The sequence below is a fragment of the Canis lupus genome, chromosome 1 (assembly GCF_048164855.1).
Source record: "Canis lupus baileyi chromosome 1, mCanLup2.hap1, whole genome shotgun sequence".
Classification (NCBI taxonomy): domain Eukaryota; kingdom Metazoa; phylum Chordata; class Mammalia; order Carnivora; family Canidae; genus Canis; species Canis lupus.
In genome coordinates this window covers 64,967,808-64,981,460 of record NC_132838.1, presented here as the reverse complement: position 1 = coordinate 64,981,460, position 13,653 = coordinate 64,967,808, and the positions used below count along the sequence as shown (strand labels likewise).

General features: G+C 35.9%; 1 protein-coding gene across 1 annotated transcript in view; it reads right to left on the bottom strand.

Moving 5' to 3' along the window:
- The window catches only part of RNF217 (ring finger protein 217), a 132,433-nt gene that overhangs the window by 27,558 nt on the left and 91,222 nt on the right, over window positions 1-13,653 (bottom strand). The window contains exon 3 of the mRNA XM_072777346.1: window positions 10,775-10,939. Within this exon, the coding sequence (XP_072633447.1) occupies window positions 10,775-10,939 (165 nt within the window). The remainder of the gene's footprint in view (window positions 1-10,774; window positions 10,940-13,653) is intronic.

Below are 13,653 nucleotides of genomic sequence, written 5' to 3'. Positions count from 1 at the left end.
TCAGCTCATACTGTCAACATTCTAGACTTCTACAACTACCTTCATAGAATCAATAGCAATCAACCTAAAATGTAAATCTGATACTATTATCCCTTGCCTACAGCTTTTCTGCCTGGAGGCTAAAATCCAGGTTTCTTTACTTTGCATACAAAGCTCAGACTTCTGCTTGCTTCTACAGCTTCACCTTTCACCACTTCCTTCTGTGAACTTTACTGTCAGGGAACCACAAAGTGCTTGTGGCTCCTGCACACAGCACACATTTCCTGGCTCTGTGCCCTTGTACTTTTATTTATTTATTTATTTTAAGATTTTATTTATTTATTTGAGAGAGAGCAAGCAAGCAGCAGAGAGGGAGAAAATGAGCGGGATGAGGGGAAGAGGCTGAGGGAGAAGCAGACTCCTCACTGAGCAGGGAGCCCTACATGGGGCTTGATCCCAGGACCCTCAGATCCTGACTTGAGTCGAAAGCAGATGCTTAACCAACTGAGCTACCCAGGTGCCTCGCCTCTGTACTTTCATAATCTCACTTTTTTTTTTTTTAAGATTTTATTCATGAGAGACACGGGGCGACGGGGGGGGGGGGGGGGGGAGGGGAGCAGAGACACAGGCAGAGGGAGAAGCAGGCTCCATGCAGGGAGCCCGATGTGGGACTCGATCCTGGGTCTCCAGGATCAGGCCCTGGGCTGAAGGCAGGCGCTAAACCGCTGAGCCACCCGGGCTGCCCAATATAATCTCACTCTTGGATACCTTTATCACGCCACAATCCATCCAACAATCCTCAACAACCTAGCTCCCCCTGGATTCTTCAAGAGGAATGAGCTATCCCTTTAACCACGAGCCTTCTTATAATACTCTCTACAAAGCCCCACTGGTTGATCATTGTCAGTGTAACAGCTGCGTCTCCCTTCTGTGAGTTTCATCAGAAAAAGGCCCACGTTTTGCAGAGCATGTCATGGACTTTCACTAAAAGTCTCTATGAGGAGGAAAGAAAAATGACATTTATTCATTTGACAATTTTCTATTTCAGCTGCAAAATATATACCCAGTTTTATTTCTTAAAATTTTTATTTAAATTCAATTTTATTTTATTTTATTTTATTTTTTTTATTGGTGTTCAATTTACTAACATACAGAATAACCCCCAGTGCCCGTCACCCATTCACTCCCACCCTAAATTCAATTTTATTAACATATAGTGTGTTATTAGTTTCAAAGGTAGAATTAGTGATTCATCAGTTGCGTACAACACCCAGTGCTCATCACATCATGTGCCCTCCTTACTGCCCATCACCCAGTTACCCCATCTCTCCACCCACCTCCCCTCCAGCAACCCTTAGTTTGTTTCCTAGAGTTGAGAGTCTTTTATGATTTGCCTCCGTTTTCATCTTTTTAAACATTTTTCCTTCTTTTCTCATATGTTCATCTGTTTTGTTTCTTAAATTCCAGAATCCTCAGATATGATACTAAGCTGATACATTTTGGTGTGCCCATCCAGATATTACTTATTCAATGCTTTTTGATAAAACTTTAAGGTATTACACAATAAAAATAACATGATAGGCTCAGTAGTACGTAAGTTACATCTGTTGTCTCATTTAAATCTCCAAAGAAAGTAGTGAGGAGGAGGTAATTACCACACTCCAAAACGTAAAAACTGTTTCAGCAAGGTGAAGCGACTGGGCCAAAAAAAAGAGGCAGGGGAAAGTGAATTATGCTCATTCATAATTTATTGTGAATTTGGAATTAAGGGAATTTACCTGTCATGATATTTCCCTTCAAATATTTTATTCTCTTAAATCCTCTAATAGGATGCTACAGGCAAGAATGTATTGATTCAGAGAAAATGACTAATTTGTTCCTGTTCACATAAAATTAACTCAAAAGCTATGTCTGCGGGCTCTAATATCCAAACCGTAGCTATGTGGTCCTGTGGTTGCTGAAGAAAGAATTTGGAGTATTGATAATGACTTTCATAGATAATCCTGCAGTTCTCCAAGCATTTCTCACATCCCCCGCCCCCCCCACACACACACGTGGGGGCTTTCAAATTGTGCTCCCTTCCAAAAATAAAGTATCTTCTCCATGGCTCCCACCTCACACAGAGTAAAAGCTTACAGTGACCATATGACTTGTCACATTCTGAACACACTTCCACCCCATGATTCCTCTGACCTCACCTCGACTTCATTCATGCCCCTCTAGCCACAGTGCCCTCCTTGCTCTCCTTCAGAAGCATCAAGCATGTTCCTCTTTCCAGGTCCCCATATTTATTTTTCCCTTTGTCTGGAATATTCTTGCCCAGCTATCTGCACGACCTCTTCTCTCCCTTCATGTCTTCCAGCAAAATTCAGCTTCTTGGTAATTAATTACGTTCTCCTATCTCAACAGGTAATATGCCCCTTAAGTGCTTTATCTCCATAGCACCACAGTACTTGTCACTGTGTAAAATAGGGGATACAGATCCTTTTACCATTTTTTTTCTTTTACCATTTTAGTTAGGATAATTCCTAAGCAACTTATGGTTTTTGGTTTTTGTAAATGGGATCGATTCTTTTTTTTTCTTCTGCCTCATTGTTAGTGTATAAAAATGCAACTGACCTCTGTGCATTGATTTCATACCCTGCAAGTTAGCTGAATTCCTGTATCAGTTCTAGCAATTTTTTGGTGGAGTCTTTTGGAAACCCGAAAGACTGTCTGTGAAGAGTGAAAGTCTGATTTTTCCTTTGCGGATGTGGATGCCTTTTATTTCTTTTTGTTCTTTGATAAGATAATGTATGTATAAAACTACAATGGAGACTGAGATATAGTAAGTATCAGGATGATGATGATGATTATTATTATGGTTATTATTATAGTTATTATATAAAATAGTTATTATATATTATATATAACAGTTATTATAACTATTATTATTATTATAACTGGTATACTGCTGATACCAAGGCATTTTTATGAATAAAATACAGATGGCATATCAGAATTCAGCATACCCTATTAATAGTTTGACATTTCTTTTTAAAAAGAAAAGTGACTGGGGACCCTGGGTGGCTCAGTCCATGAAATGTCTGTCTTGGGCTCCAGTCATGATCCTGCCAGGGTCCTGGGATCGAGCCCTGTGTCGGGCTCAGCAGGGCATCTGCTTCTCCCTCTCCCTCTGCCCTTTCCCTCTCTCACTTCACTGGTGCTCTCTCTCAAGTAAGTAAAAAAGAAAAGAAAAGTGACTATCCTATCACCCAGAAATAGGGAATAATTTGACCCTGGAATAAAATAAATGATTTATTTACCCATTAATCATAAATCATAATATATATTACTTTATGAAAGTATGTAATTTCCCAGTTAATTATCTTTATTCAATGTCTTGCAAAGTGTCCTAAACAGAGATGTGAGAGTATTGACACAAGAGGAAAATTAAGGGGTCAGCTGCATGTAATCTAGTCACCTGTGACTAGATTTGTACCATATCATACAAATGTTTATTTAAATATTTCTCTTATCGGACACTAAGTGAGATGGTAATTTGGGGGAGAGATATTTGAGTAATTCCCCTTCAATTTTCCTAATAAAAAAACCCAAAAAACCTGATCCATGCACCTGGGTTGCTCAGCGGGTTAAGTGATCTTGGAGACCCGGAATCGAGTCCCACGTCGGGCTCCCTGCAGGGAGCCTGCTTCTCCCTCTGCCTGTGTCTCTGCCTCTCTCTGTCTCTCATGAATAAATAAAATCTTAAAAAAAAAAATCCTTAGAGGTTGTGTAGGCAAACAGCGATGGTTGAATGTCTCCAAAACGCTACGATGTTATTATCCTTCAGGTCCCTTGTTAGATTTTACTTATTTTTCATCACGAACTATTTCAAATATTTAAAAAATTAAAGTTAATAATGTAACAGGCATACATGGATTCACCATCCACATGTAATAATGTTAACATATTATAACATTTGCTTCAGAAATATTTTTGAAGAGATAACACTTCCTTTATATATGTTGCTTTCTTTATACAATTGTTTGACTTCCTGCTTGCTTTAAACTGGCCTGCTACAAATTATCGGGTAAAAGGGTCTGAAGGTGTGTCTACCTCTCTTCTGAAAGTACCTTTGTTAAAAAATATATATACTCAGAAGATGGAAACCTGGCCTTTGGATAAATGGAGTTTTAACAAGTCAAAACTTTACAAAGGAAAAACATGATATGGCTAACAGTCAAAATTTGGTTAAGACAAGTAATACTAACTGACAAATATTAAACCTTTTGGGAACAACCAGGAAACTGGATCATTAATCATTTTTGCAAAGTGTTTACCCACATTCTTGATAAGATTTATTTATTTATGATAGACAGAGAGAGAGAGAGGAGGAGGAGGGAGAAGCAGGCTCCATGCAGGGAGCCCGACGTGGGAATCGATCCCGGGACTCCAGGATCACATTCTGGGCCAAAGGGCTAAACCGCTGAGCCATCCAGGGATCCCCTATAACTGTTTTTATCTATAATGAAGCTTATTAAAATATTAATGTTAGAGAGTTCCAATTCCTTTAAAACCTACCAATTATTCATGCCTTTAGAAATATCCAGCTGAGGTTTTGCTATCACCTGACAACACATTTACGAATAAATTAAATATTTATTTTGAAATTTCCTAAAATAAACAGACTTTTCAAAAAGTATGTGTTCATCAATAAAATTGTATGGCATAGCCACTTTCTGGGAAAAAAGTAAACAATAAAACAGATTGCTTTGGTTTCCGCTTTTTTATTTATTTGTTTATTTATTTATTTATGATAGTCACACACACACACACAGAGAGAGAGAGAGAGAGAGAGAGAGAGAGGCAGAGACATAGGCAGAGGGAGAAGCAGGCTCCATGCATCAGGAGCCCGATGTGGGACTCTACCCCGGGTCTCCAGGATCGCGCCCTGGGCCAAAGGCAGGCGCCAAACTGCTGCGCCACCCAGGGATCCCTGGTTTTTGCTTTTAATGTAGTTAGTGATATATTACTCTACCATTAAAGAACCATAATGACATACACTTTAGAATAGTTTAAATATTTGAACTTTTATTTTTTAATTTTTTATTTTATTATTATTTTTTATTTTGAACTTTTAAATGAAAACATAAATACCATTTGCACTTGAAAATGGCTGAGATGGCAAATTTTGGGTTTCACCACAGTATAAAACAGCACCATTTGACTCAATATAGTTTCCAAAAAAACTTCATTACAATGTAAATCTAAAGTATGTATGTGAAATTGTCTACAAAATGTGTTTACTCATTTGTTCTGTATTGTATAATCTTATGTTTGTTAATTTTTAGGTGTGCATCTCACTTTTCATTTTCTTTGGATTTGAAATTCTTTTCCTCATTAACTCAGAGTTTAATATCTAATCTGTGCTGTAAGATACAGCCTCAAAATGAATTTTTACATGAAATTGAACAAATATTCTAATACTTCCATCAAAACTGAAATCCCCTACTTGCTTTAAGTTTAAACTAAAAATGATCATAAACCAGACTTAGTTATGTCATAACTATGCTCAAGAAAGACATTTTAAAATTAGTTTATATTTTCTGTAGGCTAAGAATTTATATTAGACAGAAAACACCTTTTTAAGATAAAAAATAGTGTTTACTTCAGCAGCACATTTACTAAAATTTAAGATAAAAAATAATGTTGGGGTGCCTGGGTGGCTAAGTCAGTTAAGCAACTGACTCTTGATTTTGTCTCAGGTCATGGTCTCAGGGTTTTGAGATCCATCCCTGCATTGGGCTCCCCACTCTGTGGAGAATCTGCTTGAACTTCCCTCTCCCTCTACCCCTCTCCCACTCTGGGGCACACAGGCTATGAACTAAGAAGTAGTAGATTGAAATAAAGATGGCTAAGTAAAGTTAATCTTACTATGCTGCTATTAATTTTTTATAAGAATGTCTTACACATAAACAACTTCCAGAAATGTTTATATACTTTTACCTTGCTATAAAAAAAATCCCACTAAGAATAAATATCTTAATCACATATGGAAGAAAAATATTTCAATAATAATTCTGGTCATCTGCCAAAATTCAATTATAAGTAATAATTTTGACTTCTCAGCATAGGTCAAATCTCTTCATGATATCATTCCATATATTAAACTGGTCTTTCCACTTGAGCAAATGGCAAAATCTCATTCGGGAAGACATTACAAGCATAGTCGTTTTATTTGGAATGCTACTAAAATAATGAATTAATAGATTATCAAACCATGTTGGGACGGGTGCCTTTTACAAAAGCATAATCATTTAATACCAATATGAGCACAGAGTTTTCTTGAAAAATTAGCAGCAGCAAGATTAAGAAGTTCTTTTCCTCTGTTTCATTTTTTTTTTTTTTTAAGATTCTATTTATTCATGAGAGACACAGAGACACAGGCTTCAGGAGAGACACAGGCAGAAGGAGAAGCAGGCTCCATGCAGGGAGCCCGACGTGGAACTCGATCCCGGGACTCCAGGATCACGACCTGGGCCAAAGGCAGGTGCTAAACTGCTAAGCCACCCAGGGATCCCCTGTTTCAAGTTTTTATTTAAATTCTAGTTAGCTAACATATACTGTAATATTAGTTTCAGGAGTAGGATTTAGTGATTCATCACTTACGTGTAACATCAGTGCTCATCACAACAAGGGCCCTCCTTAATACCCATTCCCCATTTAGCCCATCCCCCCACCTGTCCTCCATCACCCCTCAGTTTGTTCTCTATAGTGAAGAGTCTGTTTTATGGTTTGCCTTCTTCTCTTTTTCTCTCCCCTCTGTTCATCTGTTTTGTTTCCTAAATTCCACTTACAAGTGAAATCATGTGGTATTTGTCTCAGAAGAGAGACTTTTATATATATTAATTTAACATGTGGCTAGAGAAAAATTGCAAATCAATGTGTGGGGGCAGAATTATTTAATAAACAAGTAGGTTGGATGGTCTTAATTTGGAAAACATTAGTATAGGTATCTAACACATAGTAAACATCAAAATTAGTTATGATTAGGTTAAAGAGTTAAAATATTTAGAGATTAAATAGTTAAAAGAAAAGGAAGAAAATAAACTGTTTATTAGATTTCTGGCTGATATATAATTTTCTAAGCTTAGGAGCAAAATATTTACAAAAGGTATGTAAATATATAAAATATGTGTATAAATATGGTGTGTTTGTGTATCCACCCAAAAAGAATGATATATTTGGTCAAACTAAAATTTTTAAAAATACACGCACATAAAAAAATTAAATTAAATTAAATTTAAAAATAAACCTCACCCAAACTATCATTGATATAAGAAGATAGGAGAGAAAAATGTCAGAACGGAAGTTAATACTTTCAAACAAAGACCTCATATAATCTGATACAAAAAATATGACCTGACCTGATCCATACAAATGAGCAAAGAATATGCAGAGGAAACTCAAAAGACACATTACAAACTAAAAAGTACATGCATTTATTTTATATTCAGTCTAAAAGCAAACAAGGAGATTCAAAATGTAAGAACAAAATATTTTTAAACTCCTAAAATAGCATTTTAAAAATACTTGAAATGGTAATAAGAAATGCCTATATAGAAACAGGTCTTCAAATGTTTCTGGTGGAATTACAAATGGTTTTATCTTTTTAGGAAGCAAATTGGCAATATGTACCAAATGTTAAAAATACTGATATCCTTTAACCCGGTAATTGACTCTATCTTTAGAAATATAAGTTTTAAATACCTAAAATAGGGGGAAAAAGGTATATTCAAGCTGAACATCAACTCATTCTTTAGAAAATAAAAAAATATATGTATATAAGTAAACAAAGTCAGCACTGGTATCTAGTAGTAGAAGGATATTTATGCCAATATTACATAGTTAATAAAATAACTGTTATGGAAACTAGTAACATGAGAAAGGTTTGGCATAATAAGTGACAAAACAAAGAATATCAAATTATCCGACTAGTACAATTAAAACTTCAAAAAGTTTCTAGATGGAGGAGATACCAGTATGTTAATAGTGAGTGTACTGGTGTGGCAAGATTTTCAATAAATCTTTTCTCTTTCTTTTCCCAATTTCTATTATGTTATATGACCTTTATAAACAAAACATTTAATAATCAAAATAATAATTAAAATTATGCATCAATCTAAGCAAATATACCTATGCAGGGTACAAAAAAATTTAAACACATTTAAGTATCATTATTGAAAACATATTCATATGAAAATATATTTAGTTCACTTGCAAGCATTATATGAAAATTTTCTTTTTCACAAACTCCTAGCATCTTCCTTTTTTATATTTATAAATTTTATTTTAATTTTTTGAAGTTAAAAGAAATGGTTTTAATATACCTGTTTTCACTTGTTAATTCAACAGTGATTTCTATTATGCATGCTTCATATATATTTATTTTCCAACATGCTGTATTTATAAATTTTAAAGGATTATTTATGAAAGCAAAGCCTTGGAGTATAAGATAAACATTAAGTCATTAAGGAATATCTCCTCATGGATTTCTGCTATAGGAGTAGAAATGTTTCATGGGGGAAAAATAATTTTAAGGTCCAACAACAACAACAAAATCACAGTTAAGAAAATGCAAAGATACAAAGTTTTATGCCTAAAAGAAATGAAAAACTGAACCATCTATATTCAAAACAAGCCCTAAAATGTGACTTAAATTGATATAAATTGTATGGAACCTGAATCCCACCAGAAAGTAGATTCTCTGCTATACACCAGTCATGTCAACTAATTCCATGGTTCCTTGGCTCCTTTCTTTTCAGCTATTTAAAAGCAAATTCCTTCTCAAGCCTCAACATTTCAGCAATTGCTTCAAAAAGCAACTAGCACGTATGCTTTCTCTCAACTGTTTATCTATATTTTTTAAAACTGTGGGAAGTTGTTAGTGCAGTCAGAAAACTTCCCGTGGGCTGCTTTTTTCTTTCTATATATCAGAGCTCATTTAATGTTAGACTGAAGGATTACAGTAACCACTGTATGTTTTTATGTATTACCTCCATTCATTCAGATTTTCCCCAACGTATAACGCTGCATTGCTCATTCAGCATATAGTCTTGGAGCCAGGCTAACTGGTAATTGTTTTCACAGCTTTCCAGAGAAATATAAAGTATACTTTTGGATAGAGTGTTAAATAGAGTGACTTAACAGCACTCCTAAATTCCTACTGGTCTTTATTTAGTTGAAACTGAGTAGTAGCAGCTTTGAATAAACTGGAAAGGCAAGAGCTAGGGGGAAGGCCTCATTTTTTTCATCATTCTTCAATAGATGAAAAATAAAAGTGTACTGAGCAATTGATGCAGTGATCTGGAACAACCCTAAAATCAAAAGGATAATTGTGGATGAATTTGCCTTCCACAGGGAAAACAAAGAAAGCTTTAGCTCAAAGTGCCTTAGACAACGCTTCTAAGAAAGCCAGGTCATCAAAACTATTTCAAAAATTTTTTCAGTTGCCAAGAATGCAACATGTTATTTCAGGCAATACTTCTACTTACTATACGGACAAACTTGAACATGAAACTAATATAGTGAATCTGTGCATAATATTTATGTTCATTAACAGGCTTCAGAATATACTTCACTACTTCAAGTTTGATTTTAATTAATTTTTAACTATTTTCTGAGAACTCAAATTTTATGTATCTGGTGCTAAGTCTTCCGGAAGGAACTGCAGAATTGTTCTTAGGCCCAATCTAGACTGATCTCTAAAGATTAATTTGGCAAAAAGTGGAAAACATTTATGGTAGAGTGTATATATATACATATATATACACACACACACACGTAATTTTCTAAAATGAGCTTTGAGGACCAAAAACTCCAAACTTCAACAGATTCCCTATCCTGTTAAGTATCAAATCCACAGTTTTCTGGCTGGCTTTACTTGCTGATTTCTCTATAGGTTAGATTTCCCTGGCGGTTTGCATGGTTGGCTTTCAACATCTAAATCTCAGCTTAAATACCTGTTAACTCTTGATTATTTATCTGCATGATAATCAGGAGAAAAATGAAAAATGAGATTCATAAAATCCCCAAGTCCTGACTTCCATTATTAGCTTCTATGATTTACAAAAAGCAGGTGATGAGCTTAATGTAATCCTAACATGATAAGCAATGCAAGAGGGAAAGAAAAGCAAAGGATTGTAAGGATTCAGCGCCTAATTGCGAAGTGATTATAATGCATGTGACAAACTAGAAATAATACTTTTAAATCAGTTCCATACTGACTTTTCCCTGTACACACTTCTCCATTTTTAAATGGAAAATAAAAACTGAAGTTTAAAGTCAGTAATTATATGGAGCCTCCTTAAATTTTGAAGTATAATGCAACTAAGAAGAATGTACATTATTTATATATAAAATCTTCCATTTAGTCATATAATTACTCTTCTAAAATGAATCAGCCTATATTCTTTTTCTCCACATCTGCATTAAGAAAGTTATGCACGTTGGGGCTCCTGGCTGGCTCAATTGGTTAAGCAACCGACTCTTAATTTCGGCTCAGGTCATGATCTCAGGGTCATGAGACTGAGCCCCAAGACCGGCTCCAAGCCCAGCAGGAAGTCTGCTTGAGATTCTTTCTCCCTCTCCCTTTGCCCCTCCCCCTGTTCACACACACATGCCGTCTCTCAAACAAATAAATTAATTAAAAAGAAAGTTATGCATGTGATTCACTTCAGTATTGTAAATAATACTGCTCAGCGATATCCAGATGCACACGTTTCTTTTCTTTTGTAGAGGTTTGTTATCTCACCTTGCACTTTGGACACTTCTGAGCGTTCCTCTGTCCATGCTCAATTTCGCTGGCCCAGTGACGCAACAATTTGTCCCCTTTTTTGTACTCCTTGCAGTTAACACCTTCATGCCAAGGAGAGTGGCACTTAAAACACCAGACGAATTGGCAAGTGGGGCACTGGATCTGTATGAGAAAAAGAAATATCAAGCACTGGTAGACCTACTGAAAGTGTTTAAAGGAATAAGAATGGTGGTGCTTGAGGAAATTAGCTAAAAAGGTTACCATTTGTCTAGATTTAAAATACTGCTCCGTCTACCAGATTGAACTATAATAAGATGTGAAGATTATATTATTAAAAGAGGAAATAATTGCTTTGGTATGGATGATAAGGCTGTTTGTACACTCTACTGGAATTAAACACTGGGCCATTCTGGAAATAATTTTGGCCTTATGAAAATCTTATATCAAAGCACAAAGTAAAACCTGAAGGCTCACAATGCCCCTAATCTACACACTCAGGCTGCTGCCTGTGATTCACCTTTCCCTTGAAACAATTTCCCAGGCATTTCCAATGCTCTTCTTACCAATGGCTTCATTCACTTTTATAAAACCAAAGCCTCATAGATACTCCATCAAATGAAAACCACACTGGGAAATAAACTACTCTTCTGGCATTTGCTAGTAAGTACCATTTCAAGTCAAGGGTATGCTTCATTTGCTATTAGTCTAAGGGAAGTCAATTATAAAATTAATACAAAGAATCCTATTAGAAGTATATCCGTATGGTGATATGGCCTGTACTTAGGAAACCATCAAAAAGACGTCTTTGTACTTTCACCACGTGAGAGCGTGTGTTTATGTTCACTGAAAATATTTGTCTTCCACTTGACATGGAAGACATGTTATCTGGCTTCCTTTATTCCGAATGATAGTGAAGTATCCCATTCTCATCTAATGTTTCTGGTCTTCGTTCTCTAAGAGCATAGGGGCATAGTTTGACTTTCTCAGCCCTGTTTGACTAATGTGAATGAATATAATGTCTCACTATGACCAAGACTGATTACAATTCTTCTCTGTGATCCTATTATTTGATGCAGCGTTGCTGAGTTCACCGACTACACTTTGAAGATTAGTTAGAATCTCTTTTGGTAGACTGTTGACAACATCACTACTTGCTTTTTGGGAAACCACTTTTTTGGACAATAATGGTTCCAAATATAGATTAACCAAGGAGCAACTATAATCCCAGCTCTTATGGTTATAACTCAAAGCACTGCAGTTTTCACTAACATCAAGAATACCCAATGTTCTTCCTATGTAAATATGAACTAACAAAAGTACTTTTGCTTTTAATTTCTATCAAAACAAAACAGAATTTTGTCATAACATTTTAAACATTCTATTTATTTATTGAAATTCTGTTATGTGTAATGTTTATACTGCTGCATGACATCAGTATTTATTTTTACCCACAAAATAATGCTAAAAAGTAGGTGCAGTCACAAGTTTACAGATAAGAAAACTGACTCACACAGATTAAATAACATGCCCAAATTAACATAGCAAGCTTGTGTTAAGAAGAAACTTAAACATAAGTTTGTCTGGCTCCGAAGCCAGCATTCTCTTCACTGTGCCAAACACTCCTTCACACTAAACAGTATTCTTTCTTTGGCAGTTGAAAATCAAAATGTAGAAGTCAAAGGTCATATGGTTAAGCTATTCAGTAAGTCAGAATTCTATACGACTACCAACATATGGTGAATTTTGAAAATCCTTTTCAAAATTTTACTTACATACATCAGAAGACCCCCCTTGGTTAAAAAAAAGAGGCATGTTACTACGTGGTCATTTAAAATAAACATTTTTGCCTTCTCTCATCATTAAAGTTAAAAATAAGTCATCCTAAAGTAAGAACAATGAGAAGAAGTGGGTAAACTCCAGATAAAACGATATAAATTGATCATTCCCCCATGTCCTTGAACAATGAGGAATAAATGCAAATTTCCCACAGGGCCTCTGTGAATACAATTTTCAGATGTCATGAATGAAATGGGGAAGAAGTCAGAGAGACTTGCTTTTCCTCACGTACCTGCCATTATCTCAGAAGGGCCTGAGTATTTAACTAAGTTGTCTTCTGTTCAACATTATTAGTAATTCTAAGTCACTGACCTCTAGCCCTGTCGGAAAAAAACAAAAACAAAACAACAACAAAAAAAACACCTCTTTGGTTTTTAATCAGTCAGACTGCATTTATGAAAAGAACAGAAGAGTGAATGAAACAGCACTTTGACACTGGGATTACCTCTGTGGATGTCAGACATCACAATGGCTCGAGGATCTCTGTGACCAAATGCTGAACTATCACCCCTGTGGTTCCCAAAGAAGACAGAAATGTGTGATTCTCCTAAGGCACCAGAATGATAAGGGGTCTTGATACTGGGGTGTCTATACCAGCGACTCTGGCTCTCAGCTTTGTGCAATAAACATCTAAGTCCCACAGCAGATCCTACTGCCAATCCTCACCAACAACACGGACTCCGCGGCAAACTGTGAACAAAGTTTTGCAGCAAGCTCTCAAGTGAAGATGAATAATTTAAATACAGACCCAACTGCTTACTGTCTCTCACTGAAAACATTAAAATAACTATTGCTTGGCTCTGGATTAAGACCATAAAAGGACTAAGAGGCAAGCCCAACCATCTTGTTCTGCATTGTCTAAATTCGAACTTTCTGATCTGAAGATGCCTTATTCCATGGTGGCCTTAACCATACTCAAAAGTGGCCTTATATAAAACACGTATCGGCATCAATGCTGCATCTTCCTCCACTCCTTTTTTCACACGTACTCCTCCCCATGAGATGCCATCTCACAACCACAGACCTCCCACACAGATTGC